A 27,411-nucleotide genomic window follows, 5' to 3' on the forward strand; every position below is an offset into this window, starting at 1 on the left:
TAAAACAAATTACAGGAAATGTGGTCTAGGAAAAGGCATAGTGGGCATGTTCCAAAGTAAGCAAACTTTGCCATTGTCTTAAATTGAATTTCAACAAAATAAATAACACAGAGATTTTCATACCACTTAGAGTAACTGAAGTTTTGATAATAACAAGAAGAATTGAACATTTCATCAGCTAGAAAAGTGAAGAAATGACTTAGGTTCATTCTTTCCCCTTCTTTTTACTCTCTTTTCCTTCCCTCCCTCCCCTCTCCTCTCTCTCAGGAGAGTTTCAGTATCAAATATTTGAGAGCTTGTCATAATTTTCAGCACACAGTTCTTTTTAGACATTGTCAGATCCTACATTTATTGTATTTTGCATTTCTGAATACTGAAATTATTGAGATTATTTTCAACATAGTCATGAATTATCTCTGCTTTCAGTTTGGGACACCTAAAAACAACAACAAAAAAGAGCTGCCTTCAGAGAAAGTCATGAGTCGCTTAAGGAATATAAGACCTCACTTTCAATAGTGCACCATGAATGGGAATGTGACAAACTCAATTTTCAGAAGGGGATAGTGTTTAGAAGACAGAAATTGGTACTTGTTTCCTTGTTTGGTCTTGAGGGGATAATTTAGTGATCAAATTGCTTTAAGCAACTGTGATAACCTAGGACTTCAGATACACCTTTTAATATAGTTGATCAGAAGGCACATTAAATCTAAACTATATTTTTAGGTTGCACATGTCACTATTTCTATTATTTTGCTAGAAGTGTAGCAGGAAACACTTATGGGCACCAGTGGTCTTCAAGTAGAGTGTAATATTTCTGGAGTATAAAGAACAGGGAGTACAGGAGCTGCATGTGGAAAGTTTGCCATCTGACTAGGGGAAGGGTGAAAGGCATATACCTAGAGGACTACTAACTAATACTGTTTATGTCTTAAACTGGTTAAACATAAAACAGCAACAGAGTTATCAGATTCAGGACCAACAGGGAGTTGACTGGAGTAGATGATAGGAGGAAAAAGAGATGAGAGAGCAGCCTGCTCTCCACCTACCTTACTAGCTCTACAGAACCCTGTGTTGTACTACAGGGAATTATTTGGAAATATCAGTGATTGATATTTGACTCAATTAGTCATTTTTCCCTTTTGCATTCAATTCATATTCATTTTCTCTGTTGTCTAAAATTAGCATGGAAATTAGTATAATTTGATGAATGTTATTACATACAGTTTTGTATCATGTGTGATAATGGTATATGAAAGGTAAGTCCCCTTAGTCATCCTAACTTTAGAAACTCTTGAATGAGATTAGGAAGTGATCATCATTTACATTTATTATACTTTGCATGTAATGAGCTTTAGCGATTAACTCTAATTTGATTCTCATCGTATTCATCAAAGGCAAACTATTTAAAAACTAAAACATCTCCGTCAGTTAGAATTTTAATGAATTAAGATGAAATGAGACAGTGTTAATTGGCAGTTGCTGTGGGGTGGTTTCTAGATCTTATAAGTAAAACCAATTCATCTCTCCATGAGGGTTAATTTGTTTGATTTAATTCTAAGGATATACTGAATATTTCCCCAAACTATCATACGTATTTTTAGAATTTGAGAATGGTTTAGTTCTGTTGATCCTTCATCTGGATTTTTCAATTCTATTTGAATTTGATTAAATTTGATTTTAATGAACTGTTGGTTTAAGCAGAATTTGTATCACTGACGTGTATAAGTACAAACACCAAAGGATATAGCATCACTCAGACTTTTTAATTTGAAATGTCTAAAATTTTCTAATATCTAATCATTTTTTTTACCAATAACCCTCTTCCTTTATTCTTGTTTCCTTAGATATAAATGAATGTGAAGCTGAACCTTGCAAAAATGGTGGTATATGTACGGACCTTGTTGCTAACTATTCCTGTGAGTGTCCAGGAGAATTTATGGGAAGAAATTGTCAATATAGTAAGTATTTTCATGTGTATATATATTATATATGTATATCCATTTATATGCATATGTGGATATATACATACACATACATGAATGATTTTATTTATGTATCCTTCATTTATTATGGAATCTGGCCAAAATCAATACCATTCCTTTCAGAGTGCATAATTGGTCAAAATGGTACATTCCATATTTATTGACATAATATTATTAGCACACACATATTTTCCAGTTCACAGTATGCAGAGAAGTAGCATTGTGGTCAGAAAAGAATGGCAACAGTCCTGAAGATACTCAAATCTGTTTTTCCAAATAATCCCATTTTGATTTTGAAAGTGTGTATAACCTAGATCAGTACCAACAGAGTGGTTACTTTGGATTTGATAGACATTGGAACCAAAGAGCTTCTATCACAAATAAAGGTAGAGATAAAGAAGGATTTAGTTGGCCTCCCTTACATCAGCAAGGATTTTATATCTAATTTATTTGTCTTCTTGGAAGCCTAACACAGTCACATTTTGAGATAGTCTATCAAATGTCAGGACAATAATTTGTGTGAAATGTTTAAAAAGAGGCAGAAAGTTTTAATCTCCTTAAAAATAGAAAAAAGGAGGCTAAAAGAAGTAACAGGGCTATCATCAATGGTGTGGGACTTAAATTAGGCAGAAACACAGGTAAATAAGAGCACTAATAATATCACTTTATAATTGTTGGATACTTAGGAAACTTCATATGCTACAGATTTTATGTGAATTATACTATCTGAGCATCACAACAATATCATTCAAACTCAGAATAAAGAATTCAGATGTAGAAACTTAGATACATATGTGATGTGGTTTGTCCAAGCTTTCACAATTAGTCAATTAGTTAGTTGTAGAAGCAGAACTAATAAAAATGCAGGCTTTGTATTCCCAATTCAGTGCATTTTCCTCTGACCTGAGATATTTCTTCGGATACAGATGATCAAAATGAACATACAATAAAACCATTACTTCTCTCCCTCTTTTTCTCTCTTTGGACACTGTCACACATTTCCCACTTCCTCCTTCTTCCTTTCCCTTCCAAAATGGTCTTTATAAAAAAAAATAGGGAATTATATTGAACAATTTATTTGAGTTATATGTACAAACAAATGATCATCTAAAAGCTACATACCCATCATCCAAACCTGAAAAATTACACTAAAATAGTCAAGTTATTAATATCAAAGACAATTCACTATCATGTCCATATTCAAAGGAAAGTCTTAAATAAAGTGTATAAATACAAAACCAAGTCAAAGAGAAATAGAATGTTTCACTAAACAATATAAAAAAAAAACTGATTGGAAGACACCAGGTACAAAGTGATGGACTGAGGGGGAAATTTTTCTTGGCTCCAAATGATTGGAGAAGGATAATGAGCATGGGTTGATGAGGAAAGCCACAGGGATGAAAGGGCACCTTGAGGACAGATAGACCATCCAACCAGAGACCAGTAGCCAGCCAAGCAGCTAGTCTAGCAACCTTCCCATAGAGCACTTACCTGACCACCTTCATTAACTCAGATGCAGATTCAGCTCTTGGCCAACCCCAGGCACAGAACTTTGATCCTTTGTTTTTTTTGTTTCATGGAAAATGAAGATGGCTGCCTGGTCAGTGCTGATAATTGTGCTAAAGAGCTACCTCTATGATGTCTACAAATGAACACTTTACTAAGATGGTGAAGAATGAACAAACCAATGTCAGTGAACTATATTACATTCGTGTAGCAAAAATAGTTCTGGGACCAGAATAGAGTATCTTCCGAGAAGCACTGGAACTAAGCAGAGCTTAAAATGGCACCTGGCTTAGCTCATCCAGGCATGCTAAGGCCACACTTCTGATTCATAGGAAGACTGGACAGTTAGCAACTGGAGGGAGAGGCCTTCCCATTTTCTTTAATGGACTCATGAGAACTGCCTTGGGACGACTGTCACTCTGAGTTGATCCATTCCTAGCTCTCTGAATCAGATTCAGAAGAACTAGCCTCTGAAGATATGAACATTCTAGACCAAGCCGTAGAGCATTAAGGAGTTGGGGTAGAGCTTAGAATTGATAGCTGGGGGAGGTGGAGCTTATGAAATAAACACTAACATCAGGAAAGAGGGAAAGATGCCTTTGCTGCCCAAAGATCAACTAAACACACAACTGGCTGCCAACATGTTGAAATCAAAGAAGACTTGGTGTGAGCTGGATCTTGAAACCAAGAGCTAAAACCTGTTTATACTGTCACAAGAGACTTTTGTTGAGGTTACTGAATCTGAAACTGCCCTTGAGAAAAAAGATGACTGATAGATTATGGAAAGCATATTTTGAAATCAGCTGTCCATTTACTTGCCATCAGTTTGTACCTGGTGTCATCCAATCAGTTTTTGATATTGTGTTTAGTGAAACATTCTATTTTTCTTTGACTTGGTTTTGTATTTATACACTATATTTAAGACTTTCCTTTGAACATGGACACAATAGTGAATTGTCTTCCTTGACCTGAAGATTTAGTTCTACACATTGAGAACATTGAAAATTCACCACAGAGAAGCACCTTCATGTTACAGATGGCACTAACTCTTTGCTGCTTGAAGTTAGGATCTTGGGAATTGACATTAGATAGATTATACCTAATGTGACAACTTTCATCCTGCAGCAAAATTGATAAATTTTCATCTGTGTTTTGCATCACTCCCAGAGTGTTACTATTGACCAGCTTACACCTGTAAGAATGGCCGAGAAGCTATTTGTTTGGGATAAGTCACAAAGAAGGAAGACTAACTGCTAGGTACTTAGTGTCAGAGGATACCTGTACTAAAACATGGCTGCTCTTGTGTTCAAACCCAACGGTTGTTAGTTTAATCTTGGGCTTGTGTACTCCATTTCTTTGCTTTACTTCTTTCATATTTCTATCAATGGCTTAAGTTCAATTTATTTTGGTGGAATTTTACATTTGTGATTTATTTTTAAAATCATTCATTGTGAAATCATTTCAACACCCTCAAAAATAGTAAATAATAGAAGAAACTGCAAAGGACTAGAACTGACTTTAAAATAGTATAATTATCTGGGCGTGGAGGCATATGCCTGTAATCCTAGCAGCTAGGGAGGCTAAGGCAGGAGGATCACAATTTCAAAGCCAGCCTCAGCACATTAGCAAGACACTTAGCAACTCAGTGAGACCATGTCTCTAGTAAAATATTTTTTAAAATGGCTGGGGATGTGGCTCAGTGGTTAAGTTCACCTTGGTTCAATACCAAGTACCAAATAAAATAATAATTAACAATAATAATAATAATAACTATAAAATAGTAAAAGCCAAAAATAAACTGTGGAACATTTAAAATAAAGACAGAAGAGGAGTATCAATTATCCTCAGTTTATTATATCTTTCAGTTCATACAATTAAACATAACAGCAGGAAACAAATGGCAAAAATATGAAAAAAAATTTTCCATAAAGGAAGCAATTTAATATTTAGAGTTGAATTGTGTCTTCATCTTACAGTTGGTGTATTTTGAATTTTCTGAAACTTTCCTATATTACCTTTATAATCTGGAAAGTGTAATTACATTTTAAATGAAATTTAAAGAGAGAGCACTATGTGAAAAATGAAGACTGACTTCACCTCTCTCATTGCCTATTCCCCTGCCTTGTATCTACTCCCTCTCATTTGGGAGTGAGAAGAGGAGAGGGTGGGAGTTTTAAGCTAGGATCGCATGCTGAGCAGGAGGCTCAGGAGGAAGTTCTGATAGGGGCACACACTCTTCTACAGGGATCCACAAGCTCCTCACACCTTCACACATGCTTATATGTCCACACTCACAAGCACAGATGCCAGGAAGAAATGTGTTCTTAATCATGGAGGGAAATTATTAACAAAGGAGGTGACAAAAAATGTTTTTTCAAAGATATAAAGAACCCTCATTTTGCAAATTTACTTAAAGGAGTATTTCCTTGCTTCTACATGTGCTCCTTCCAATCTATTCTCAATCCAGCTGTTAGAAGCAACCTTTAAAAACAAAACAAAAAAAACAAATAGTTGAGAAAGCACCAACTCACAGCCCAGTCTCTCACTTTGCTGATGTCAGGCAGAGTAAAAGCTATAGTCCTCTTTTCTGAGATTCACAGGACCCATCTCTACCCAACATTGCTCACTCCTCTCTCTCCAACACCATTTCTGGTCACTCTTATGCACAACTGTAGCCACACTGATCTCCTAGCTGTTTCTAGCATATACCTAGGGTATTATTGCCCTAGAATATTTCTTTTCCCATTCCTTTTTTTCCCCCCTGCGGTATTTGATATTGTGACACATCCCCATCCTGCCTTCAGGTAATTGGGGAAAAAAAAGAAAGGAAGAAAGAAAAAGAAAAAAACCACCAAACTCAATGAAGCCTTCCTCTTGACCTCAGCATAGTGGAACACACTTTCTGCTTTGTTTTTTTTCTCCTTAACATTAATCACTAACAATTATTTTCAGATTTATATGTTGTTTATTGATTATTCCCTCAATTGAGTTTGTGCTCCATGAGATTTTATAATTGCCAGAAGAGTGTTGGCACATAGTGTGTGTTCAATAAAATATCTGCTCATGAATGAATGAACCTAGCATTTTTATTTCCTTAAGAATAGGAATGAGATATTATTTTTCTCAGTGTCTTCAACTACTATCAAGTTATTTTTATTTGACTTTCCTTTTTAAAGCAGCATTATAAAACTGCCTTTGGCAATATAATAAAATGTAATTCAGCACTTTGGTACTTACTTGGTACACCATTGATACATATTGGTACTCTAGCATTCATTGTACTCAATGAATATTGATGCAAATTGAATTGCTTTTCTTTGATTTGACAATTAACCCTTTAATTTTTGCCATAAAATTTGCAGGTAAAGGTTCCAGTAATTAGTAAATAATTACATTTATAGGTGTATTAAGGAAATGAAACTTTAAGTTCACATCAGATTTTTAGATATGGCCTATATAATTTACTCGTCTCCTTTGAAAGATCTTAATTATCTTTCAGTTTTATATTTCATTTTAAATGAAATTGCTATTGATTGATATGTGAAAGTCATTTAGGTGTTCCTACCATATTTATTACAGCATTACAACAATTCTTCTAATTAAAGTCCTCATTTAGACTCCCTTGATTCTTTTAAATGATTAAAGCTCAAGTGTCCAGACAGTCATTTCCATAAACAGCTTGAAAGGAAAATGATGACTGGAATGAGAAATGTATTCTCATAAGAACAGATATGTCTTGTCATGTATGTTTTATATATATGTATATATGTATATATGTTGTAGTTGGGCACAATACCTTAATTTTTATTTATTTTTATGTGATGCTGAGAAAAGAACCCAACTCCTCGCACCTGCGAGGTGAGCACTCTGCTGCTGAGCCACAACCCGGCCCCTTGCCATGTATGTTTAACAGCATGTGGTGGTTAAACCATAGTAAGTACAATGGAAATTGATAGCTCATTAGTTAACTAATCTAAAAATAACTAGAATTGTTTTCATTTATCAGGCTATATGGCCCACAATAGCCATATACAATTCCCTCCTGGCTGCTTAAATGTGACATGATTAAATTTCAGGAATGGCACTCAAATACATTTTCATCACTGACACTATTTCTGGAAATTAAGATAGTTACCAAGGGAGCTCTTAAAATGCATTGCCAAACTATTATGCCAAAATGAATTAAGACTTGGATGAGTTCAGAGGGCTTTATTAAAAATAAAAACTAAAATCTTCAACTGAAAACAAAGTAAGGTTTCAAAATATCAAAAATATTCATGCTTTTCTTGAAAACTGTAAATTAATATTTTCTTATCTTCATTTTTGAGCACTCATAACTCTTTAAGCATAATAAAAATGAACAAGTATTTACAAATGCACATATATGTGTAGTATATGTGTGTGATATATATAAAGAATATATATACATGTATATATATTCTTTTTAATGTCAGTGTGTACTACCTTATATCTTTATGTAAGTATAGGCTTATTCAATGAAAATACATAAGTAAATAATGTGATATGTATTGTATATATTCAATGCAATTGTTGCTTTATAAAGATGAATTTATAAGTAATGGCAAACACATTGCTAGACTGTCTTGCCACCAATTGTCATATTATAATGTTGATTTTAATTTTAGACTTCACTGTGTGCCAAGAATTGTCCTAAGTACTTTAAATATTAATTCATTTAATCCTCTCAGCAGTCTTTGGAATAGGTGCTATTTATTACTGGTTCCATTTTACAGAGAAAATTGAGCTACTGAGTGATTAAATAATTTGCTTAGGTTCACATGGCTAGTAAACTGCAGAGCTTGGCCTCAGTCCCAGTCATTGCAGCTGCAGAGCCTGCAGATCTAAGTATGATATGATCCTGTCTCTTACAGGGTAAAAGGAAACTGTTTATTACACTGCATATATTAAAAACACTTGCACGTGATGAGTGGTCTTGGTGAGTGTCAGCAGCATTAGAGGGAAAAACACAGTCTTGGCATTTAAAGAGAACTATGAATTTTCTATTTGTATCTTTATATCCTGAACAAATTAGTTGCCTTTTCTGTTCCTCGGGTTCCTTATCTGTAAGCGAACTTAACAATTTAATTTGATTCGTATTGATGAACAGGTTAAAATTAATAGTAGATGTAAAATACCTAGGTCAATAAATATTGTAAGTAAATTAATGGGTAAGTAAATACACATTTTGGAGTTGTGTGAAAAGCTAAAACCAGTGTACCCCTACATTTGCTTTTTGTATAATTTAGATATTTTATATGGTCAAACAGCTCACTTATCTTTTGTAACTGAGAATACATAATTGACAATAATTTTTATGGAAGTTTACAATACAACACTAATTTCCTACTCTTCTCTATCCAGGTAGGACATAGACCCAAAAACAAAATATGAAAGAAATTTGCCAGTTAAATAAGCCAGGCATAGAGACCCACCATCTCACATGTGTGGAGTATAAGAATATTAATCTCAGATAAGTGCAGAGTAAAATGTTTGTTACCAGAGGCTTCAAGAGGAAGGAGAAGGGAGGGAGAGAAGAAGTTGATCAATTGGTACTAACTTATATTTAGAAGAGAGAATACAGTTCTGGTGTCCTCTTGCACAATGGCTGTAGATAACAATTATAACAATAACTGCATACTTCAAAAAGCTAGAAACAAAGGATCTTGAAAATTTTCTCCAGGAAGATAATATGGGAAGAGAGATATGCTTAGCTTTATTCAGATATTACATGATGTGTACATGTATAGAAACAGCACATGGCACCCTATATGAATATGTATAATTTTATAATTTTGTCATTTAAAATAAATTAAAAATAAAATCTGATATAAAATAGCTTTAAATCAAGAGTTTTTTTTAATTAAGAAGTGAAAAAGCAAATTGAAGCACACATAAGTGAATATATCAAACTCTGTGATTAAATAAACTAGCCACAAATGTGTATTGAGCTTTTCTTAGCATAACTATGTACAAGGTTTTTAGGACACATGTGAATGAATGTATTCATTCACCAACTTATATCAAACTTTAGCTACCATGTCTAAAGCTGGGGCAAAAATGTCATTAGATTACATCCAGTTTCTATTCTCATGCATTACACAGATTAATGGAATAAAAGAGCAAGAGTGACATAATACCTAATTATAAAATCTAATGAGTGCCATGAAGGCAGAGGAGAAGAGAAAGTTATGATGGGATACCTGTTTTGGTTGAGGGTTTAAAGAAGAGACATTTGAACTGAGAGCAGAAGAATGTGTAGTCTGTACCTTAACAAAGGGGGAGGTGGTGGAGATGAGAGTTTTACAAAGGGAAGGATAATATCCTCAGGGATAAACAACCTACTTGTCCTTGAGAATTCTAAAATTCAGTGATGAGTTAAGAATGATCTGTAATCATCATGTGATAGCATCTGTGGAAGGATCACCTAATTTTTAGGTCTAAATATTATGGAGTCAAGAAATTTCATTTGGAGATCAAGATAAAACAATATTTATGCACTCCAAAATTAACATTTTAAACTACATATTTTACAACCAGAAAGGATTTGTAAAACACTAAATAGAGTTTAACTCAAACAGTAAATGTTACTGTCTGAGAAATATAGCAAGAAATCAAATAGAAACAGAAAAATAACCATTTACCATTGATCCTTGTTTTATTTCAGGTAATTAATATTTGATATATTTTAGAAATTTAGAAGCAATTCTTTAGTAATGATGTCTTTGAAAACATGTCCTAGTTTATTTTAAGATTGCTTTATTTCCTTGAAACATATAATATAGAAATAAGCGAATCCCCAAAATCCAAAGACTGAATGTTCTCTCTGATATGCAAATACTAACACATAACAAGGGTGGGGAATGGAAGAAAAGAAGTTCAGTGGACTAGACAAACTGGAATGAAGGGAAGGGAGAAGGGACAGGAATAGGAAAGACAGTAGAACGAATTTGACATAACTTTTCTATGTTCATATATAAATATGCCACAGTGAATCTCCACATCGTGTACAACCTCAAGAATGGAATCCTAATTAGAATAAGTGATAGTCCATGTATGTACAGTATGTCAACATACACTCTACTGTCATGTGTACCTAAAAGAACAAATTAAAAATAAAAAAAAATATTAATCTGGCACTCCAGTATAATAGAAAAAGGACTATTTTCCTAGGCTTCCACCTTTTATGAACATAAGAGAAAAAATAAAATTGTGAGTTGATGTATACTCAGCACTAAGCATATAAATATTAAATCCAAGATACATAATATTTCAAGTCTACCAATGAATATGCAGGTCTACACATATAAATAATCACAGGGGTATATTCTCAAATACATATAATTATTTCAAATTCTCACATTCTTTTAAAGAGTATGACAGGAAGTTTGAAAACAATGCTGTGCAAATGTATCAGTAGTTCTCAAGAAAATAAATGATTCCTACATTACTGCAGGGTGAAGCCTTTGCAACAATAAACAGAAAAAATTGACTTGGTGACAAAACTGAATTGGATTTTCTGTGTCTGACACATAAGTTCCATCTTCAGTCAGATGCCTCTGGCTATATCTTTTCAAATGTTACCCAACAGTTTTGTGCAGACATATCATGTTTTGAAAGTTCACCTGCTGTACCTTAAAATGATAATGTAATAAAAGAAAGAGGAAAATATCAGAAAAAAATGTTCAAATAGACTTTCTAGGATTTATTAAATACCTCTAACAAATTGAATAGGATTCTTATTACCTGGTAGTTTTTTTTTATTTGATTGCAAAATAATTTATAAGTAAGACATTCTTATGTATTCTTGATTTTCAAATTATATCAGCATTCCCAATGCATGTTAAAACATGTATGTCTGTAAGTTAACCTTAAATTTATTCTCTTGGTTTTTTTCAAAAAATGTACCCTAATGTTTCCCAATTCAAAGAAAGATTAAGTACTCAGAGAAAGGATTTGGGGAATAGCATAACTTGATTTAGTGCTCATAAAATTTAGAACTATAGTGAATCCTTGAAAATTATTGTATTTTTCTCACTGAAAATACCAATATTTTCAAACATCTTCACAGTCCCCACCCTTGCAGAAAATGGGGAAACTTAAAGTTTTTACAGTTTATAAAAGAAAAACAGAAAGAAAAAAGAAAATAAGTCATTCTAGAAATGGACACTCAGAACTTGGTTCAAGTGAAATTTATGGGATAGACAATTATCCTATAAATGCTAACATAGCATTCTTGGATAGTAAGGTGAAATTTGGGATCCAACCATCAATGTGAGCCTGAAATAGATATTTTATAATGAAAAAATTACAGCACAAATCACAGTGATTTCTGCTTCTATAATATTCAAGAACAGCAGAGATAAATGCCTTTCTCAGATAGGATAAAGATGGTTCCTGATCTTCTCTGAATGTGCACAGTTTTCCAAATGATGACATGATTTCCTGAGCTCTCAAGGGTTTCAAATGGTTGCAATAAAATTTTACTGGCAACCTGGGGCTAAGTTTGGCAGTGACAGCAACAACTGGCATGACCCTTGCCCACAGTTTTCAACTGAATTGGCACACTTGGAAGTGATGGCTTCCAGCAGCATGTAAGACAAAGAGCCAAGTCCACATTTTGAGTTTTATCATCAGAGCTGTCTTCATCAACTGAAGAATCAGGGCACAACAGACTGCTTTCCTATTTAGGCTGGTGGAATTATAGGTGCATTGGAGATACTCAGATGAGGTAATGCTGATGATTACTAAAATGCAGATGGTAGTTCAGGGATGCCTTGGTGATGAAGATTCAGATTTGATAAAGTCAGATGAGACTGGTAAAGTGACAAAATGGGGTGGCATTGCCAAGAGAAAAAAAAATGAAAAGAGTGGAAGATTGCTAAGAATAGAGTTTACATCAGATAAAAATCATTGTTTATCTGCAAAGTTTCAAAAAATAGAATAGCAGTAATCTGAGAAATAGAGCATAAAGACTGAGAAAGCAAGGTAAAGGGTGCTTCTGGAATAGGAGCTGGACAGGAAATGGAGACTAAAAAAAAAGATGTCTTAATTTGGAGGCTCAAACCCTTAATGGTCCTTACATAATTGTAGTGGGTGGAGGAGAAATATGACGGATTGCAAGTGCTCATGTTGAGCAGGTGCAGAGTAAGCAATGAAAACCACAGACCATACCTCCCAAGTTATGGTACATGCTACTTGGAGCATATCTTAAACCCTAAAGAGCCACAGAGGTGACCAAGGTCCTAAAAATAAATTTCATAATAGTTACTTTAATAGCTTTATCTAGTCGATAATACACTTTCTTTTTAGAGCTCTAAAGGGAATAGATACATAAAGTATCCAACTTAAAAATAAATTGAACTTGAGGAATATGGTTCTATAAAAAGAGTACAGCCAGAGAAAAGTCAGTAAATCCAATACTAAAATTCAAGGAAAACAGGAGCATGGACAGAAAATAAACTATTCTGACAAGAAAAAATGGTAAGAACTATAGTTATATAAAGAAACCTATAAATACTCAGCACTATTATCTAACTACAAAACACCAAGGAATGGAAACTGCAACTTTTAGCTCAGAGAATCCAGAGATATCATGGTGGTTTGTTCAAAATGAAATTCATTTCATATTTTCTCTGGAACACTTTCACAGACACAATTTTTTAAACATTCATAAAATGACTATTTGGAATATAAATATTTCTTTATATTTACTTGGCAGAATCTTAATAATGCCATTTCCTTTTCCACTAGAATTATTCCTGGATTTTACCATTGTTAATAGTCTTTAGTTTAACAGAGCATGAGTGCTTTTTTACAAGGATTTAAGAGTGTTCTCAATCCTAATCTTTAAGTGTTCAATGCAAGATTTTCAACCAAGGTATAAGACTCTCAATGGAAGGATGAAGGTGGCTGTGTGATGAGAAAACAAAAATAAAACGTTCGTTTTTATTAAGGACTGCCTAAAATTTAGAATTTCTATCAATTGCAAATATAGGCAATGACAACTTTAGAATTAGCAATACCTATGACAAACAGAAATCACAAATACTGTAATTTGTTGCAAATATCTAAAAATTTAATTTACATTTTTTCACTAGTAGATCTGCCTTTTATTTAATGCATTAGTAGATAAATGCATATATTAACATATCATACATTTTAAAATATTTCAATTGTTTGTATTTCCTTACATTTCATTTTACTCATTTAAATGTGTTATTCTGAAATAGGTCCCTAGGCTTCCCCAAACTGACAAAGAGTTTCATCCATAGAAATGATTAATAACCCCAAGTTAATGCTTTATCTGTCTGAAAATATGATTTTCCCCCTATAATATGCTTGAAACTTTTAGAAATGAAAGCAATCAATGAGCAAATTTTATTTAACCTTTATTCCTGGCCTGTCTATTGAGTTTTGTTCTCTAGTTCTATGTGTTAAAAACATGTAAGGTTCAACAGCAGAAGACCACATTGTTAAGCCACATTTTTGTCACTGTGTTCACAGAAGTTTTATTAACAAGATCGAGGTTTTATGATTGAACCCATTTCTACTTCTAGTCAAGAGCACAGATTTAAAAAGTTTTTAAACTCTGGAGATGTGATGTATTCTAAGGTACCTACCCTGTGAACACTAACCTGTATTTAAAAGACAAGAGAAAGAGCCAAATTAAGTAACTACCTCCAATTCTCCTCCCTCCTCATCCCTTGCCCCTATGCACTGCCCATGAAGCTGAGCATACTCAGTTTGCCTTTTACCAAAAGAGCCCCTCAATTTACCTAGGTAAAAAGATGGCCAGAACCATGAACCAGAACTATGAAGAAGTCTTGTTCACTACTTGGTGTTCTGTGTAGTTCTGTCTTTCTCTCTTTGATCCCATGTCTAGGTCATATGGTCTCAGAAAATTATTGTTTCTCCTTATTTTCGTACTCCCTTCTCTGCATGAATGATGAAGTTAACTTAATGATACTTCTCATTTATAACAATATTTTAATTTGAAGTTGCTTCTTGTGATGCACAATAAGTAGTTCTATAGACTGTACTAGAAAATCTTACTTATAAAACAAGAAAAACAGTCATCCTACAAGTGTACCTGAGAAGGAAAACAATTTGTTTGGTATTTCTCAACTCCTTTCATCAGTATGGGAAAATACCAGCTGTTTATACACATTTAACCTTTTGGAGTAGTTAGGTGGATTCTGTCATGGAAGCTTCTGTAAATTTGTTCATTATGCAAAACACTATAAAAGTCCCCACACAACTATTAACTATGAACTTCTGTTATTTAGTCTAATCATAATAAGCAAAACTATTTTTTATACTGTAATTGATGGCATTGCTATCCTGAAAATATTGTAAAATAATATGTAAAATTTTGTTCAATGAAATTGATAAATGAGTGTAATGGGAGGGGAGTTTTTTTCCTAAGGTAGAGTTCACACCCAGTAATTTCTAGTGAGTATCTCTGTTCTACTTCATGAAGTGTGAGAGCTTCGCTTGGGGAATTGCTAAGGGACCCTTGTTTTGAATGGCCCTTTAATATTTTCCTTATAACTTTTTTTTCTAATTAAAAAAGCAATAAATACCTTTAAAAGAGCACTTGGAAGACACAAAATTAATGTTTTAATTTCCTTTCCTTTTGAAATGGAATCTGCTAAATCCACCACCTGCAACATACCACCAACAGCAATGTACATGACATTGACTTGAGTCACTCCTTCTTTCCCAGTGTGTGCCCCTCTGTCTGAAGCACAGATCTCTTTCAGATCTCATCATGCTCAGGAAGAGGCCTTGTTCTTCAATGTATTTACTGTCCTCCACTCCACAACACCTAAAATAACTAAATGGAAAAAATTGGACACTTGACAAATTTGGTCAGCTGAGTGGGTAACTAAGATATTTTTAGTTTAATAACAATTCTCTAGAGAGTTGCTTTCATCTACTTTAATTGATTTAAAAATGGAAGCAGACTGTCATTTATTTAAACATATGAAGAGACAACCAGATTCATTGAATCCAAATTTAAACTGAAGTTTTAAAAGAAAAATATTAGAAAATTTATAATATTAGTCTGACACTTTTTAGCAACACAGAAGTAAAAAGGAACTACTGTTTTACATTCGAGTCACAGCCTCTCTACTCCCAAGAATATAACAGTACATACAGTTTTTGAAATTTCAGGAGCTGGCTAGCCAAGTATATTTTCAACAAGGCTGCTTTTATTACTGACTGAAGTGAATTTTTTTTTAGTATTCTACCTTAACCAGACAGTACATGATAGAAGTTAAAACCCATAAAAATTATGCTTCAGTTAATAATTCAAGTTATTAATTAGTCATGCTTATAAGACTTAAGAGTAGAAACTGACTTTTAAAATGATTACAAGATTTAGGGGGTAAATATAATCAATTGACTCATTTTACTCACATTTACTTTTAAATTTGTTAACACAGATAATGGACCTTAAATCCAGATTAAAGTGAACATCATAGAAAAAGAAAAATATCTTGGGAAAATTCAAAGTTCTGTGCACATGAATGTTTAACTGGCCTTTGCTTATTCATTCTATGGATTGTTGTGTACCTATAATACAAAGATACTAGAATAAAAAAAAATGACAACTTCAAAAACAATTCTAGGTTAATACACAACATTCTCCATAAGGTAATGTTGAAAATTATACATAAACTTTTATCTTTTCATCCGTAGTTAGACTAGTGTTATGATTTTTGCACAGGTGCTGACTTCATATTTAAAATGTGTTAACATTGAAAATGATTGCCTCCACAAGTTATCTTGAGGCATGTGTTAAACAGAGAAGAATGCACAATGATAACCGGCTTTCTTATAAGAGGACATATGAAACTCATCTTTTATAGTGAGAAGGTAAAAAGCTAAAGAGAGGAAGAAGAAAGCAATGGAAATCCTTGGGCAAGGCAGTTTACCATAGTTCTTTTTTTATGGATATCTAGTTATAAAATAATGCTAAATTTAAACTAGGTCCTACTAAGCGGTTCCCAGGTATAAAGGAATTTAACATTAAAAGACTAAGTATAAAGTTTTAACTCTGCCTTGTACAGAGAAGAGGCTCCAGGAATATTTGGTCAGAGGTGAAGGAGTGACAGCCTATGTTGATCCTTCAGTCCCTAAGCCATAGCAGAAACACAATGAGCTAGCCACTGGTCTACATCTTTATAAACATGATGGCCAAGAATCCCATTCACCCTTTTTGTAGCTTCTCTGCACTCCTTAAAGCATATGCTGCTCCAAGAATGCCAACCCATCATATCAAACTGTTAGTAATGACCCACTCCTAATGAATGTGCCTGACTCCAAACCCTTGTTCTGAGACTGTAGAGGGGGTGTTGACTTTTGGTGGGCCTCAGTTGCCTCAATTAAAACTGAGAATAAAAATACTATTCATGAGGTTATGTTGAAATGTCCAACAATTTTGTTTTTCTCTGTATAGATTTCATTTGTAATCTCCAGGGAGGTCTCTGAGATAAAATAGATTCATACCTTTGGGGCAATGCAGGATAGGGGATGACAGAGCAGAGAAAATGTATTGAAAGTTCATCTAGAAGAATTCAGCTTATTTAGCTGTTACTTGTCTCAGTTGGAGGAGTGAAAGATATTGAAAGAGATAAAAAAAGGGTGAGTGAGCTTGAATTGATAATGTATGCATTTCCAGGTACAGAACCACCCCAGAGGATTATACTTTTTATTATGTTGAGCCTTAATTGAATGGCTCAATAAAGTTTGGGAGCACTGTTGGTGACAGTCGCCATGAAAGATGTGGGAAATGTATTGTTTCACCAAACAAAATCCTGATATAATTATTGTTTGGAAAAGGTGAAAGATAGGCTTAAATAAAATTAATTAAGTAAATAAATTATGAAATTCACATCAAATTATACTTAAATGCCAAGTGCTTCTATCTGTGATTACAAGTATGCTTAGGATCTTTTTGTACTTAGAATAGTAACAATTAGTTAAGCTTGGAGGAAGATTGGAGAGGAAAGAAAAAGTCAGAGACACGAACTGCCAGAAGTATTTCTTTTTCTGCCATGTGAGTAAAATCTGTTCTAAGGTGTGTAGTTTGGTATTGCTAGAAAGAAAGTTTCCAACATCCAGGAGGATAACCTTTACCCTCTGAGCAATGGGAACCCAGGAAAAACTACATATTAACAGAAGAGTGAAAAAGTCAGATTTTCTAAAGATTTACTCTAAACTCAAGGTATAGGATCAGTGAGGGAATTAGCTGAGAAACAAAGAGGCTCATGCAAGCAATGGGTACTGTGTATGGCGGTACTAGCTAGATGAGAAAAAGAATCATTTAAATAGCTAAAGCACACATGGAATTTAATAACTAACCAGTAACATTTATTTACAGCTCGATTTCAAAACATTAATTTGTGGTATTTTGGAGTAATTTAAAGACATAAATTAGTGGATCATTTATCAATATTTAATCTATAACTTTTAGCAACTATATAAAGACAGTAAAGAAACAAGAAAATTGGAGGGTTCCATCCATGTTCTTAGGATTGCTCAGCACATATGCACCCAGAGCACAGACTGAAGTCACTCCACAAGAATGTTTTATTGACTTTCTGAAGTTTTGTTCGTTTGTTTATTTGCCGCAGTCCGGCTGCAGCAAAATAACCAGGGGGTGACGAGCAACTTGTGTAGATTGATACAGCAGGAATGGGAGCCTTTTATTGTAGGACAGCCATTTATTGTAGGACAGTTTATTGTAGGACATTCCACACAGCTTATCTCAATTAACATAAACTAGATACAGCAGTCAACCAATAAGGAATCTCCACACTTAATGGCTCCCTGGTGTTACTTCACAAACCACTCCCTCTGGCAAAATGCCAGGCACCATCTTGACTTGTTTACAGACCCTAACATTTACTTGTGTTTTAACCATGTTCTTCTAACAAACACTGTGCAAAGTGTTTTTTTAATTTATCACAAAGTTATTTTTTCCCCTGAAACTGTCTCTTCACTTTACTTTCTCTGCATGACAATTCTTAAGAAACCAGTATGTGTGCATGGTTTTCTTATGTCTCCCAATTGGATCATGAAAAGAGTCGGTTGGGTGCTAATGAGTTTTGCATGATCATTTTTCCCCAATATATCCTCTTTATGCCCTTGGAAACCTAAAATAGAATGAATATTAACATTTTTTCCTCATGTTAATTGGACATATGAGTCAGGATGAAACAGAAAAGGCAATGCTGAAGATATGGGATCCAGGGGGTTCCATTTGGGCAGAAACGTCTTGTTACTTTTCTCAGTTATGTACTTGAGGAAATGAGACTTCTTTGATTATTCCAACAAAATTGCCAGCAGCTAAAGTTTCATTTCCATTTATCCTAAAGATAAAATTGCTCAGATGTTAAACTGGGGGAAAAGCATGATCATAAAGATGTTTTCAGAGTTGTAAGCTGGCTTGTCAAAGGGTTAACAGGAGCTTTCTAGAGGAGACCCCCATTTTGTGTCCCAGTGAAGAAAAGGGCCTGCCAGACACAAACCTATTTTAAAAGGAGGTTATTTAATTAGTTATTTTTATTTCCAGTCAGTCTGGCAATACACTATGGAGAATCATTTCATTTTCATTCATTACAAGAGCCATAGCTTATATTTCCCCCAGGCAATGAGTTTTATCTGACAACTTGAATGCTTTGGTGACAGAAACATCTGATGATGGATACGAATAAAGGAGATGGCAAGTGACATGATATTTTGAATCATTTTCAGTAACTGTACAGGATTAATAAGTTTGCTTATGTGTATACTTAAATTTTTATTAAAGGACATTTTTTTTGCATGGGAAATGGGCATAGGTGTTCTATTTCTTTTTTCAATTTTCCTCTGAAAAGAAATGAATACATGCAAAACCTGTCTAAACCAGTGGCATTTGTTTAATCATTAGCTCCAGGTAGTTATGGTAGAAGTCAGACTTTACCAACCATGAATTTTTATCTTTTACTTTTGTTTTGTAACAGATAAACAGGGCTCCTATTCATGCTAGGCACATTGGGTATCATGTATTGTGTGTCAATGTCATGTTGTGCTGTTCATAACTTGTTGAAAAAAACCTATGAGATGAATATTATAGTCCCTGCAATACTCATGATTAGCCCCACAGTTCACATGCTTTGTGTTCTATTGGCATTATTCAGACCTTTTAAAAATAAAGTTATCTGGCTCCAACTCCAAGGAAGTTTGATTAAATCAGTCTGAGATTCATCTTGGCCTTGGGATGTTTAAAAGCCTCCTATGTAATCCTAATGTGCAGCAAATTTTGGAAACTGGATTCATCTGAAACTGCTGAAACGTTAAGCAAATTCCCCAAGCCCACGTAGCTAGTAAGGGTTGGTATAGGAATTCAAACCCAAACATTCTTCATTTCATAACTCAGTCTTCAATGAAGCAGGGCATCTTGTTGGTTGTGTTCAGTACTATTCAAAGTGGAGACTTCTAGAACTATATTTACCTTCACACCCATAACCAAAATTAAAATGAAGAGCAGTTTCCACGAACTGACACAATTAAAAATTTGCTAAGACTTAATAAGTTGCATAACATTATACTTGTTATCTTAGTTATTTCGTAAAATATTGCCTACATTTGAAAATTTTATGATCTAATGAAGTCATGCACTTTAAACAACCAAACTTAAAATGAATGTTTCTATTATTTCTTTTATCTTTGCCACTTTTATTAAAATGAACTGATAATTTTTCAAGCTACTAAGATGTGAGGGATATGTTGTCCTTACCCCCTGCCTGAGCAATTTATGGTTCACACAGTTAATGGTAATTGAGGAAAATTTTTCAACTGATTAAATATTTTCTTATTAATGTAAAGTAGAATTTATTTCTCTAGTTCTGTATATTTTATCCAATTTATCTTTTCTTTATATTAGAAACAGTCACTATGTCCTACTGTGTCCTTGTGATTATTAAATTAGAAAATAGTTGTGTTTACTATTTTTAAACACTTGACTACAAAAAAAATATTTCCAAGAAAAGCAAGTCACTATTATTTTCAGTTATACAAGATTATTTCAGAAGTGAAATTAATTCTCCTATCTCCATTTTGGTTTAATGACATGCAATATCTTATGTTTGAGGCTGATGGTCTTACCTGATTCTTGAATCCTGATAGAAATTAACATATGAGGGTGGTGAGCTCATTCAACATTTACAAGATGCAAACTTCTGGAGAACCTCATATTTTCTGTAACTCCAAAGTGAGAGAAACATGAAGTTCTCTTTTCTGTAAGTTTTTAAAAAGCATAGAATTCTAATTTTGACTAATTTTTTTCAAAACTTACAACTTCATGATGAGCATACATAGGACTATTTGTAGTTTAAAAATTTGCATCTGTATTATATTTAATATATTTATAAGAAACATATTGTTTGTCTTTTTAATAATTATGCTGAGTTATATAGAGTAATGTATTCTATTATGATATGTCAGAAAATAGCAATTTATTCCATTATGTATATTTTATTCAACATAGCTAACATTTCACACTTATTTCAGCAACTGAAAATGTAAATACAGACTTGAGGTTTTTAAATGGCTTTACTTGTCTATATTATTTAGTAGTGCTGATACAAATTCTAGATACTGTTTTTTTCTGCAAATGTTTTCCAAGAAAAATAAGCATTTAACTTGGACATGACATAATATCAAGGTTTATTTTAATATACTTTATAAGTTTAAAAAGAATCCAGAGTCATATTTACTATTTCTCTAGGATATTTCATATTCTTTACATTGTAAAACAGATCTGGTATGAGTCTTTGTTGAATGAGAGATAATGTATGAAAAACTGGCTCAACTTCTACAAATTCATAATTAATATGTTATTCTATTAAATTCTCCTAGAAAGTTTTTCCCACAAAACTACTAAAATATCCTTTGTGTTAGCAGCTTTACATTCAGTATCATTCAGAATACTATACTGAATTATCCCTTTCAGGACAACAAAAGCCATTTATGAATACAATATGCAGAAAATTTGTGATATTTTTTGTCTGTAGGCATGTTCATTTTCTAAAATTAATATTATCAAAAATTTATCTTATGTTCCAGCTCTATTCTGAAAATCCTGAATATAATTAGAGAGAGAGAGAGATGTTTTAATTAACAATAAATAGCTCAGATTGTGACTTAAAGGGCAGATGTAAAAATCATTTACAAAAATATTGAGTCCCTTAGGCTGTGGGTTTAGTTAAATAGCTCAGTGGAAGGGTGAACACCTAATATACGTGAAGCCCTAAGTTCAATCTTCAGCATCCCCCTGCCCCCCAAAAAAAGAAACAGAGAAAGAGAGAAAGAGAAAATTTTAATTCTCTCTTTGTACAGTTTTTTGTGTTTATCTTCTAAATTAAACAAATATGTCCTTACATTTTTAAGAGGAAATATGTAGTATACATGTGTTTACAGTTCAAATGAACCAATCATCCTCTACACATTTTCAGGATCCATTTGGCTCTTCATCATTTGTCCCATGAGTTTTCAACACGTTCTAACATTAGAGAGGGCTCATTATGCTATACCTTGTCATCTGCAATGGCTTTTTGTTTCACCTCTTGGGTTTCTTTTGACCTCTGGAACACTGAGAATTCAAACTCACCCTGACATGACATCCTGTGTGAAGAAAAGTATAACAATATTGTATGGAAAAGATGGATAGATAGAGCTGGTAATTGAATTTGAAACTATGATTTATCTCAAAAATAAAAATCAGTGTCTGACATGCCAGTAATATTGCTTTATAACAAAACATCAGAGGAAATGCCTTGTATCATTTACCCAGATATGCATTTGCCAAAAAATCTTAAAAGATATAAATAACTTAAAAGCACAAAAAGGAGTCTTCTGCATAGCAATGCTTGAATATTTACATTTGGTATTCAGTTCATGCTTCTTCAAGCAACTGAATCCCTTCTTTAGCATTTTACCTTGGCATTAAACCCCTTTTTAGCTCTTTCCTGTTTTGTCAGAAAGCAAGAATAGATATACAGCTACTGGTTTTGAATTGCAGGCTTTTGACTATACAGACAAATGTTTCATCAAACCATGTTGTTATCTTCATAGTTGGTAGAAGATGGATGTGCAGTTTAAGTGGAATCCTGAGTACAAGTTACTGAAATCTTGCCTGGCTGCAAAAGTGCACTTAGCACTTGAAAACCCCATATGCTCTTCTGTTTTTGAAAAAAAAAATTGCATCTTAAGCAAACTAAAACACTCTTTTCTCTTGTCCTCCAGGAGCACTGTTCACTGTGGTAGAATGATAATCTTATTAGATTGGGTTGACTTTTGTGAATTATCTCAATAAGAATTATCGCCTTTGAACACTAGAATGCAAAGGCCCTACTACTTAAATAACATTGATATTCTGCAGCAATATTCTTATAAGTCAGCTTGGGGAAATAATAGTGGATAATTTCCTATTGTAATTTAGCTTATTCATAAATTTAACTTTTCCTGAATTCAAATCAATTAATTTAAACTGATAATGTTTCATAATTGAATTGAGATAACAAAGTGTGAAGAAAAGCATAACCACATTTTATAGGAAAGTAGCTAGATTGCTGATAATTGAATTAGTAACATTATAAATGCAATTTTCATTTTAATCATGATATTTCCTCTACCTCTAAGAATTGACTCATGTTTATAAGTATTTCAGCATACCAAAAAAGATTTTTTTAAGTATGATAAATCCTTAGAGTGATAATATTTATATTCAAAAGATTAATTCAGTTTCAAATAAGGAAGAGAAGTAACTCCGAAATACTGTTATTTGTTTTAATCTACATTAACCTATAATACTGAAAACTGCTAGTTTGTAGAACACTGTTCTAAGTGCTCTGGAAACAAATGATGCAAAGGGAATAACTTCAAGAAGTTTGTCATCTAACAGAAAAAAAAAATATGCACAAGTAGTTGTTTCTCATTTTTTAACCTGAACACCTTCTGAGACTTCCAATATGGAAAATTAGTAGAACACAATTTCCAACAGAATGGCAGAAATGCTTTCCTGGCCACATATTACAGAAAAAAAGCCTTCATGTTTATGAAGAAAATTAGCATTTATCTAAACTGAGAAGCCCATTTGATATAAATAAATAGACTTTTTTTTTCCTAAGGTGCATATACATTTTATGTGCAATCCAAATAAGCTTAATGGATGTTTTGGAAGAACATTGCTAACTTTTCAATTGCTAGTTTTCCCTAAGCAAGTTGGCTATGGCTCTGTGTTGAATTTGTACCCTGGTACAAAGAAGTAGTCTCCAGGATGGAGGGAAACAAATATCTGGATTTCTACTCCAGGTTCTTTTAGGGAGATCACGCTCAATGCTATGACCAAAGGCTGACACCTAAGAGGATGCTCTCTAGAAATGTGTAAATGAGTGGGAACTGGGAAGGCTGTGTGTGCCTTCACCTTCACATTTGCATTCTATATCCCAGAGCCTCCTTTACCATCTCCCCATTCCAGTTACACTGGAACATTCAGGGCCTTTCCCTGAGATCAATCTTTCTGATTTTTTTTAAATTTAAATTTTTTAAATTTAAAAATTTTTTAAATTCCTGTCATCATTCCATCCCTGACCCTCTTCTAATACAACTTCCTCACACTAGAAAAACAATTGCCTAGAGAGAAATCAGATCAAATGCATGACGATTTAGATGAGAAAAAAATCTTCAGGACTCCTTTTATGGGAACAGTGTGAGAGATGGTGGCCTTGATCCTCCCTTACCAATGTAAAACTTGATCTGAAGACTGCTCTCACACAAAACAAACATTAGGAAAATGAAGCCAAGGCATGATCTAGACAACACAGAGGGAAGCTTACATTTGAATCAGTATTAATTTCTGCAGTATTGGAGGTCATCAGTAATTCATTCACCAATCTTCATGTTCAGCACAATTATCACGCTATGCTAAACACCAGCAGAGGACTCACTCCCATAAGAAGATGAGATGCTCAGAGAAAGGGAGGACTGGAGATGTTTAAAGGAGATTTGTTTCTTACATGGTTTTAATTTGAAATCGTTTCATTCTGAAGATGTCTGGATACTGAGATAGAGCAAATGAAAGCAGTGGATTCCTGTTACAGATTCAGCCATGCATCTTACTTATTTGAAAGGCTTAATCAGCACACTCAGGAGCAAGATGTGAGGCATCTTGTGGCGCTGCTTACTTGTCAGCTGCAAGATCAATAAAATGCAGACACTATTTTTTGCCACACTCCAAAGAATGAGTTTGCAGAGTGGGAAGGACTTCACTCTGAAGCTAATTTATTCACATGCAAAGTTACTTTGAGGAGGGCATTTGGGGCTTGGCACCAGCTGGCCCAGCTGCTCCAGCCCAACCTCCCAGGTGACATTGTTCATTCAGTTTTAGTCTGAACAGCAGGTCTCAGGTCAGAAGGCATTTCCAGTCCACCCAGACAATTCAGATAAAGCAGTTTTGTTAAATGACTCTGTAAATGATGCCTAAAGCCTCTGCTAATCAATGTTAAATGGACTCATTAATTTAGGATTATTGTCATACCTGACAGAAACAAGGCCAATACCAAAGGTGCATAAACATGATCTCACAGCCAACAAATATAGAACTGTTATGTTCTGCCACTCTATTCCACTACTGCCTTCCACTGTTGGACTCAGCACTGATCAAATTACCACTGTGTCCACTGTGGGAGTAAAGAAGAGGTATTTCAGAAATACCTGGTAATGCCATGTGGCAGGTAGTTGAAAAATAGATCCACTCCACTCTCAGTCTCATTGTTTTTCATTAGTAAACAAATGCACTTCCCCTTTTTCAGCACAATTTCCATAGAAGTCGTCTGTATCCTTGAACTCTTTAGAGAGTACAGATGAAAAATGATTTTTAAAAAATTTAAAATGAATTATATAAAATGTTACGATGTCACCTGTAATCTGTACCATTTGCTTACATTTGTATTTTTTTAATTAATTCCTTCTACAGATACTTTCTAAAAGCCTTCTAAAATTGAAGTTTGATGTTAGAGATAATGAGGAATATAATTCCTCCCTGCAAAGGGGTTCCCATCTTATGGAGCAATGGAAGTTGCAGGTCAGGAACATACTGAGGGCAGCTTGAGAGCAGAAACAATTTTCACTTTTCAGTCCTGTCCCTGAAACCTGGTTGATAGAGCCTGTCAGGCCCAGGGTAGTGGTTATCACAAACTCATGGAACAATGTTCAAACCAGCAATAAGAATGACTCTTGACAGATTTTTAAGGGAGGAATTAGGTTCACTGTTATTATTTGTTAGACACACCAATTGACCAATGTCGATTAAAGGGCGCATTCTCTGAGCTGCCTGCAGTTTTTGAAGCTCATACTTCATTTCCTTCCTCTACCCTATAACTAATCATTACTAGGACTGCCTATTCTTACTTCCTAAATATTTTTTTTAACTCTTACTCTTCTTTTATACTCACATCATTTTTTTACCTAGACAACTGCTATTTCTATGTGTTTGGGGTGATAGTTTATTCCCTTTTAATTCTCCCTTTCATGGTACAGTGAGTATGATCTATAATAAATGGTAATGTGGCCATCATTACAATCTTTCAAAAAACTCTCCATAAGTGACAGAATTAAGTGGTATCAACAATCTCTTCAGCAAAATCATCTAAACTATCTCTGCTTCTTCACACTGTTTCTGAACTTCCACTGTAGAACCATGTTGGTCTAATGACACTGAACTACCTCTACCCCCATGATACCAGCTTGTTTCCCACTTGTATCTGTTTTATGTTTCTTCTCTACTCTGCTAGTCCCCGTTCTTTTTTGAAATTTTTTTTTCCATGAACCTAAGACTTGATTTTCATTCCATTCTCACATTGATCTCTGTGCATCTACCAATCCACAATCATTGGCTATATCCTATTTAAAAAAAAAAAAAGTTATTGTTCTGGGTGTCTTCCCTACTGAACTGAAAGTGCTTTGGGGAAATGAATACTATAAATGTAGCATAGTAGGCAGCTTTCGCTTCCCACTCAGAGATCAGATTTAATATCACCTCTCAAGAAAGCCATCAATGACTGCTTGACCCACCTTCCTTTAAATTTTTTTTCCCCTTTCATAGTACTTACAACTTAATGGTCTTTTCTTGTTTATTTAAGTATTTTTAATTTGTCTCCCAACTAAAATACGAATTCCTTGCCAACAAAGACACTTCTGTCTTATTTATCCCTTGGTATCACCACTGCCTAGAAAGTGCCTATTATATAGCAGACTTTCAATAAATATGTATTTTTAAAACTGAATTACATGAATGGAATATGGATGAATGAATAGACTGATGGATGGTTGGACACATAAAAAGAGTTCGAAACAGTAACTCACACTTAAATTGGCAATACATAGGCCAATAATGGTCTCAGGTGAATTTTTAACATCTCAAGGGGTGTAGAACACCATAGATCCTCCATATTTACTTTTGTGACAGTTTTAATACATCCCAATCTGTGAATGCTTTGTTTATCCTGAATGCCATTCATGATATTCTTCATATTCCCTCCATATTAATTCTCCCACCCTCTTCCAGTAGTAGGAGATTCCCCCCAAATATAGTAACAGCAGACTTATATCAGAGTCGACCATTGAAGAATCATGAACACTTCATCTGAATTGCAGGCTTATCTTTGACATTGTTAACTTACCTCCCCACAAGTGTCCTCATTTATGAAATAGGGTTGATAACCTTTTTTTTCCTGAAAGTATTATTTTGAAGATATGTGAGAAACTCATTTGGATGCTCTTTTCAAACTTCAGAGTTCTCATTTGATATTAATTATATCATTAATCATTTGTTCATATTCCTTCCTTCAGT

General features: G+C 33.9%; 1 protein-coding gene across 1 annotated transcript in view; it reads left to right on the plus strand.

Moving 5' to 3' along the window:
• The window catches only part of LOC143390060 (EGF-like repeat and discoidin I-like domain-containing protein 3), a 170,810-nt gene that overhangs the window by 101,587 nt on the left and 41,812 nt on the right, over positions 1-27,411 (plus strand). Inside the window, exon 5 of the mRNA XM_076842683.1 lies at positions 1,845-1,958. Coding sequence (XP_076698798.1) covers positions 1,845-1,958 — 114 coding nt within the window. The remainder of the gene's footprint in view (positions 1-1,844; positions 1,959-27,411) is intronic.

This window comes from Callospermophilus lateralis, unplaced genomic scaffold (genome assembly GCF_048772815.1).
Source record: "Callospermophilus lateralis isolate mCalLat2 unplaced genomic scaffold, mCalLat2.hap1 Scaffold_147, whole genome shotgun sequence".
NCBI lineage: Eukaryota > Metazoa > Chordata > Mammalia > Rodentia > Sciuridae > Callospermophilus > Callospermophilus lateralis.